Source organism: Perkinsus marinus (genome assembly GCF_000006405.1).
Source record: "Perkinsus marinus ATCC 50983 genomic scaffold scf_1104296953072, whole genome shotgun sequence".
Classification (NCBI taxonomy): Eukaryota; Perkinsozoa; order Perkinsida; family Perkinsidae; genus Perkinsus; species Perkinsus marinus.
This window is the reverse complement of record NW_003208628.1, coordinates 119,168-127,457: the sequence shown is the minus strand read 5'-3', so window position 1 is coordinate 127,457 and position 8,290 is coordinate 119,168. Positions and strand designations below refer to the sequence as shown.

Here is an 8,290-nt window from a genome sequence, read left to right as displayed (position 1 = left end):
TAGTAAAATCGGAAGTTCTCGCGGAATTCTGCAGTTTTCCGTATCGATTTCCTCCACTGACAACAACAATATACAAACTAATCTCAACTATGCAGAAATAAGTACTCAATGGAGTTTCACAACTACCCGTTTTACGTCAAGTGGCGTCGCAAAACTCCGTGAAAAACGCGATATTCGCGGTGAAATGTTTTTTCACTAGTGTTTTTATATCACGTGTGAAACTGCAATGTTGGAGTAGTAGGAATATATGTTCGCTTTTCTCATCAGCTCAGCTCAGGAGTTTACATACGAACTCGGGTAGAAGTGTATTACAAAAACCAACAATAATTTTAACATTGTCATCACCAACACATGTACTTGACCGTGCGCATAATTTCCGCCTATATCATTCAGGAAACTAATTTCGAAACTCAGACCCTCAGTGTTGGAGGAATATATCTTCGCTTTACTCATTCCTCGAATTCGTGTACAAAAACCAATAAGAATTTTCATATCGTCACCAACACATGTAGTTGACCATGTGCGTATTCCCACCTGAATTGTGTTTTCTCCGCAACCAAACACTAAACGCTCTCAGCTGGTCTCTAAAGAACTCTCTCACAGGATCAGTTCCCCGTATCTGCCGATAATTCGTCGAATCAACAACGGATTCGAAAAAATCTCGCGCGCCCCACCTGTGAAGTCAGCAGGCTATTTCGCTCGCCTTGCACTACACGCAGTACTGAGGCTTCCATCACGAGTTCCCACGTCTCCCATAAGGAGTGATGACTACAGTCGGGCAACTCGGGCATTGATACGCTCGTTAGACCGACCAGAGCTGAGGACAAAATGGCATTCGTCTGGCGTTTGGAAAATTCCACTTTTTTTGCGAACCAGAGTTTCACCCGTGATATGAAAAACAAATTTCACATCTTACTTACTCGCGAAAAACGTATGTGAGCAATGAATAACACGCGGTATGTGTTTTTCATGTGATACGGGGTGATTCGTAAAGTGTTTTCAATTCGCCACTTCATATCGCGTTTAACACATGGAGTATTACACCGCTTCACGTAAAACGTGTGAAATATGAGATATTTTTTTCACTAAAGTTTCTCACATCACCGTGGAAATTTTATTGTGTATAAAAAAATGCGCGCGTTCTCTCTGCGTTATTTCGTTCAACGATTTCCCTACAACTACACCAGTTGAGCTCTCCAAACACATACCATTCGGAAGAGTGCAGTTCATGCATTCTGCGAAAAAGTACGAAATTGCTTTTGAGGAAACTCTGTATTGAAAATTTATGATATTTTCACGATTTTTTTGCGATATATTGGAGTTTCTTGACCCTAGTGATATGAAAAACACTAGTAAAAAATCTATTTCACGACTATTGCATATCACCGCGAACATTGCGTTTTTCACTAACATACCATTTCATGCAAAATGGGTTGTGAAACTCCATTATATATTTTTTTCTATATCCTGTATTTTTTTAGCAAACATTGCTCGAAGAATGCCCGTCCCGGGGATCGAACCAACGATCAATACAAAAAATACAATTTCCATTTCTCCATATCAAAAGCCCTCTAAGACAAACACTCACAAATTAGTCTCTGAGCCAACAAATAGTTGCGAAACAGTGAAGCCAGAACGACATCTTTTCGAAATAAAATCTCATATGTATCTGAAAAAAATACAAAAATTTACCCGAAAAAATTTCAAATTTTCGCAAACCACCAGCAGGAAGGGAACTCCACGCTATGGAATTCATAATACTGGTAAATACAGAATTCAACTGTCTGAATTCACTCGAATTCTCCACTTCATTTCCATCTAAAATAACATCTGTTACCACAACACAGCACTTCAGCACGAACCGTCTCCGACGGTGAACTCCCCAAGTTTGCTGAGAATAGCCTCCAATTTGACACTGTCATTATCTTGGTCGAAGCCTAGCAGACACTTCGAGAGAGGACCGTAAAATCCCGAGCCTGCGATAGATGAGAAATATGATGGAGTTCCTTCACCCTAGTGATATGGAAAACTCTAGTGAAAAAATATTCCGCGACTACTGCATATCACCGCGAATATCACCGAGTTTTACGCCACTTCGCGTAAAACGGGCTGTGGAACGCTAGTAATATATGGAGTATTTAAATATCTAAAGAACGGAGTACTACTAGACAAACCTACTAAAAAAAGATAACATCCCATTGTCAAAGTACGATATAATAGTATAGATGCACATTTATACTCATTGGAGTTTCACAACTACCCGTTTTACGTGAAGTGGCGTAAAACTCGGTGGAAAACGCGATATTCGCGCTATGCAGTAGTCGTGAAATCTGTTTTTCACTAGTGTTTTTCATATCACTAGGGTGAAACTCCATTATATTTGTTTTCTTATCTGCCACATTATGAAATAATGACCCCTACATAAGAATTGTAATGCTGTTTTCAATGGCGCCGTCAAACACGCTGTGAGTATTTGGGACGGGAGCTTCGACCCTGACAACAAACAACTACGGAGTAGGAATATATCTTCGCCTTCCTCATCAGCTAAGCTCAGGAATTTACATATGAATTCGAGTAGAAGTGTAATACAGAATTTTCATATTGTCATCACCAACACGTGTAGTTGAACATGTGCATATTTCAGGTAATTCATTTCGAAATTCAAAAATCTCAGCGTTGGAGGAATATATGTTCGCTTTCATAAAAGTTTATTTACAAATTTGGGTAGAATTTTACCAAAAACCATGAGAATTTTTCTCAACACATCTAGTTGACCATGACTGCATAAAACAACCCTATACCGTAACTGTTACCGAGATGCGGGTTCGTTTCATCTCGACCACAACTAGCCAATATGAAAATTTCGCTTTTTTCCACGGCATTCGAGGAAAACAAGCCAACTTCATGAAACGCATCAATGTAAGAACCTGAAAAAACTTTAGTAAAATTTCGACAAATTTAATTTCGCCCACCAGCGCGATCACAGTCGAAAATGTAAACAGCCGGTTTGCCGAGCCAACCGATGAGTTTATGAATGTTGATTGGAGAGCATTCGTCCAGTGCCTGAAGAAAATATAGAAAATGAAGAATAAGAATTCAAATCCAAGGCTGGAAAATATTAAGGTGTGTTGGTGACAATGTGAAATTTCTGAGGAAGTTCTTATTGGTTTTTGTATTACACTTCTACTCGAATTCATATGTAAACTCCTGAGCTCAGCTGATGAGGAAAACGAACATATATTCCTCCAACACTGCGTTCCGCTGGGAACATAAAAGGGTGTACACTGATGGAAACAAGACCGTGAGAATTCAGGAAAAGAATTTATAGCAGAATTAGTAAACACGATATATAGATGACCAAAGCGAATGGCAGGAAAAATGAGGTAATCGTTTTATTCTTATGATATTTCCATTTTTTCCGATTATTTCTCCCTTTTTTTCGAAAATAAGATTCTATTCTAATCACTAGAAACGGTATGGAGAAAAAAATTACGTATATATTCCTATTCGGGAGAATGCAAAAGTCTCGACGAAAAATTGCAAAGCCCGTGGAAAATTTATCTTCAGCAACATTAATGTCAAATTATGAAAATCTCGCTGTAAGTCAACAAGATGATATACTTCTCATACGACGAAAACGATTCGTATTTACACTCGGAGAAAATGAACTAAAACACTTCACATTAGCAGTGTTGGCGGGCAGACATGCGGTCGCTTTCCTCAACCAAGTCTAGGAGTGTCTTGACTGATTATACACATTCATATGAAAAACTAGCGTTGAACCGATGAGAATTTTCTCACAATTTTCATATTCTCATCAACCCACATTGTTGCAAATGTCTACATCGTAGTCATAATTGAGATAATAGACAATCGCATTTGCAACAACTCACTTGATTATACATTGGTAAGGAATGACCATGAACCTTATCAGAGTTAGGATCTGAAAACAGGTAAGATCTGCTGTTATCAGCTAATGCCATAGTCATCATGTGATCGTCCCTTTCCCCCAAGACTATCAAAGTGCCTCCAAGACTAGGAGGCATTTCCAGGTCAATTTAACATTTTCCCAGAATTTTTAGTCATTCAACCACTTTTTTTGAAAAAAAAATACCTTTTTTCAATCTTTTACCGGCTGATTTTAACTTATTGCCCCAAACTCTAATATAATAGCTAGTCTTTTCAAAAACATGGTGATACGAAAAACACTATCTCACTTCGCGAAATGCGTATGTGAGCGATGAATAAGCCGTAAAAAACGTGATGTATTTTAGACGTGGAAATATCGCGCGTATCACGCGTTATAAGAGTGCACACTGTGCAATGCTGAATCCGTATACATTTACATACGTTCGATATGAGCTCATACGCTAATATGATAAGTAAGAAATATAACTGTAATACAAATATTATATGTAATATTCACCACATGAAAATCACCCCCAAAACGATACTTCTGTCGAAAAGCACGTGTAGATAAAGATTCAAAACGTGCCCCAGTGATAAGATACAAAACAGGTCCATACATGTAACAGTGCCAGATTGATAACTGAGGTAATGGAAAACAATTCTTTCGGTCGTGCCTGAGGTGGCAACCGATTTTCGAATTCTCGCGCATTCGTTCAACTCACTTCGTCGCGCAGTATGACAAACTCTTCTGAGGTGATCCGGTCTAAAAAGAAACTATATAAACTCAAAACAATTTTGAATAATTTTCCCACTCAAAAATATCACAATATATTGGGGAAAATGCGCACATGGTCAACTACATGCGTTTATGACAAGATGAGCATTTCGAGGAAATTCTTGTTGGTTTCTGTACACATTTCCCCGAATTCGTATGTGAATCTCGATTGAACATTATCGCATTGAAGTGAATAAATAACATATCATTCAGACTAGTATATCAAATAAAATAACAGAATGTTGTCCATCCGTGATATGAGCAACAAATTTCACACTTCAATTCGCGAAAAACGTGAGCAATGAAGCAAGAAATGAGCAATGAATTACGCGTAAAACACGTGATACGGGATGATTTGTCCGGTGTAATTCGCCAAGTGTTTTCAATTCGCCACTTCATATCGCGTTTTTCACATGGAGTATTACACCACTTCACGCGAAACTATTCCAACTACAATCCAATAAATAAAGTGAAAGAAATATATTTGGAGTTTCACAACTACCCGTTTTACGTGAAGTGGCGTCGGAATACTCCGTGAAAAACTAGGCGATATTCGCGGTGATATGCAGTAGTCGGGAAATATATTTTTCATATCACTAGGGCCGCCCTTAGAACTCCATCATATAATACTAAAATCAACCTTCCATCACCTCCTTACGTTGGGTCTGGACACACCCTACACAGTTGAGCTGGCATGGGAGCATTCTCAAAACGGTTCCATACACTGCCAGGCTCAAAACGGAACAATCGGTAATATCTGAATTGTCCTTGCGATGAAGATGGCAACCAAAGGCTTACAGCATCTGTAAGCTCTTGAGAAGCGACGCCATGGGAGTTGTATCTACCATTGATCGATTCATACTTGAGTTTCACGCGAAGTGGCGAAAAATGCGATATGAAGTGAATTAAAAATAGTGGGCAAATACACCGGAACAAATACACACCCCTCATCAGTGAACACATACCACGTGTTTTACGCGTTATTCCCTGCTCACATGCGTTTTTCGGGAGTAAGTGAAATGTAAAAGATGTTTTCCATATCACGGGTCAAGAAACTCCATACAAGAAACGCGCAAAAATCAATGTTATTTTCTACAACTTAATTGCTCTCACCAATGCGCATAATTTCCCACACGATTGTGATGAGATACAGTATTGGAAATTCTGCACATGATGACAATCTTGAGGAATTCTTATTGGTGATATGCGACATATTATACAATAACTACCTCGATTTCCCTGTTCTTGAAATAGCTTGTGCACGCCTTGCTTTACATGGCTCCATTGTTGTAATTGAATTTTCTCTATAGTGTTCAAATATTTCCTATTTCCTCTCATTTTACTTCCCGTATTGACCACCATAACAGCTTGAGTCGTTCCTGATCGCAACTATCTATGTGAATTGGTGACAATATGAAAATTCTGTATTGCACTTTTATTAATAAGCGATTTTCACAATATTCAAGTCCTATCGTATATCAACAGCGTGGGAAAATATGCACATGGTCAACTACGTGTGTTGGTGAGAAAACGAAAATTCTGGGAGGAAATTTTGGGAATTTCTTATTGGTTTATGCACACTTTCACACGAATTTCTCGAATGAGCGTGGAAACTCCCGAGATCTTCAACTGAGGAAAGCGAAAATATATTCCAAATCCAGCAATGTGTATACTGGAGTTTCTCCACCCTAGTGATATGGCAAAAAACACTAGTGAAAAACATATTTCACGACTACTGAATAGTGCGAATATCGCGTTTTCACCGAGTTTTACGCCACTTCGCGTAAAACGGGTAGTTGTGAAACTCCAATATTGATTACTTATTATTTCGTTTTCAGCTAGCCCGCCTGTTTCCTCTGCTACTCCCCATGCTGAAGTTTCTCGATTCAGATCCGGTACTAAATCGATCACACCATCTCTAGCAGAAATCATTGGAGTTTCACTCGTGATATGGAAATCACTAGTGAGAAACACATTTAACTTCGCGAAAAAAAAACGCATGTGAGCAGTGAATAACGCGTAATACACGTGTTTTACGCGTTTTACGCGTTTTACGCAACAGTAGCAGTAGTTCAACAGGGCGAGGTAGGCGATGCAGAATCAGTCTGCGCAACTTGAAGAACAACCTCCTCAGCTACTGCTCACATCAACTCGAAATTTTCATATAAACTCTCGCAGAACGATTATATTGGAGTTTCATCCATTTAACGTGAAGTGGCATAATACTTCATATAAATTCAAGACGTATATGTCTTCGCGACCGCCAACACAATTTTTCTCCGTAGAGTGAATTGTAAAAAATGTTTCTCCCTAGAGTTTTTCATATCACGGGTGAAACACCAATGTTCAATAACAAGAGCGGCTCTATTTTCAAAAAATAAGTTTTCTCGCACTCTTCGAATGCGAACCTTATGGTATTAATTCCTTCTGCATGGTGCAAAAATGATAATACCACTCCGCTAACAACAACCCCGGAATTTTATCACAACTACCCGTTTTACGTGAAGTGGCGTAAAACTCGCTGAAGAACGCGATTTTCATGGTGATATACAGTAGTAGTGAGATGTGCTTTTCATATCACTAGGGTGAAGAAACTCTACTAGTATAGAGGAAATCGCCAAGTAACCCATGTCATTTATTGACCTGTTACAAACCCAAACCATATTGTCATTGAAGACTTGACAGCAGCGCGATCGATGGACAAACTTCTGTTGAAGTGTTCCGCACCCTCGACGGCTTCATTGCTAGCAGAGCATCCCGACCATCCGAGTCGTTAGTTACAAATTGACCTTCGTTTTACACAACTTTTCCGGTTGATCTACTCCGTCGGAAGAACCTCGAGTGACGCTACCATAAACATCACACATCCTATACCCAGTTGACCTCTGTAACACACTAAACACAACACAGTGCAGTCGGGCAAGTGTCGAGAATATGATGACGTAAGGCAAAAATACGTCAAGACTGTACAATCGAACTAACCTTTTAACGCCAGTGGAAAAATATAACACTCCTTCACTGAGTGCCCTTCTGAACACCAAAAACGTCCCTCATCCACAGTGCACTTCAAACTCACCGTTTTAGCTTGCTTCACATGCTTTCCCTCTCCAACAACTTTCTCCACTAAGGAAGTCTTCACAGCCATCGTATGAGCATCAGATCGCATGTTAGCAAGCATAGTAACAAGCGCAGTATTCACAGGAGTTGGTACACCAACTAACGACCCGAAGCGCACCTGATTGAACATCATTTATTCAGGCAGACATTTTTCAGATTTTTCTACGAACTACATACAATGACCAACGTAGAAAAATATAAAAAAACATAACATCAAAATAGACCATTGATATCAAAGAATTTAAATAGTAAAGAAAAAAATCAAAATCTCCGAGGAGCTCTGCGCGAATTCCAGTGGGAATTTCCATGATGTAACTTCGTTATACTTCATGTTACAACTTCTACTCCGCATATAACAACCAGAGTAGAAAACTACACAAAAGAAACACGCGTGACAGATCGAAACCCCCGCTATGAAATTCGTATTTCGTGTACATTTCAACCCGTATACAAATTCACAAACTCACAAACTCACAAACTCAGCTGAGC

The 8,290-nt window shown here is 39.1% G+C and overlaps 1 protein-coding gene across 1 annotated transcript in view; it reads right to left on the bottom strand.

Annotated features, from left to right (window-relative positions):
• Pmar_PMAR015935 (hypothetical protein) overlaps positions 1–3,828 on the bottom strand; it is a gene marked incomplete at both ends in the record, with an annotated part of 4,697 nt that extends 869 nt beyond the window's left edge. Inside the window, 6 exons of the mRNA XM_002776654.1 lie at positions 535–619; positions 675–817; positions 1,589–1,669; positions 2,422–2,493; positions 2,973–3,063; positions 3,802–3,828. Coding sequence (XP_002776700.1) covers positions 535–619; positions 675–817; positions 1,589–1,669; positions 2,422–2,493; positions 2,973–3,063; positions 3,802–3,828 — 499 coding nt within the window. The remainder of the gene's footprint in view (positions 1–534; positions 620–674; positions 818–1,588; positions 1,670–2,421; positions 2,494–2,972; positions 3,064–3,801) is intronic.
• Positions 3,829–8,290: the final 4,462 nt, after the last annotated feature.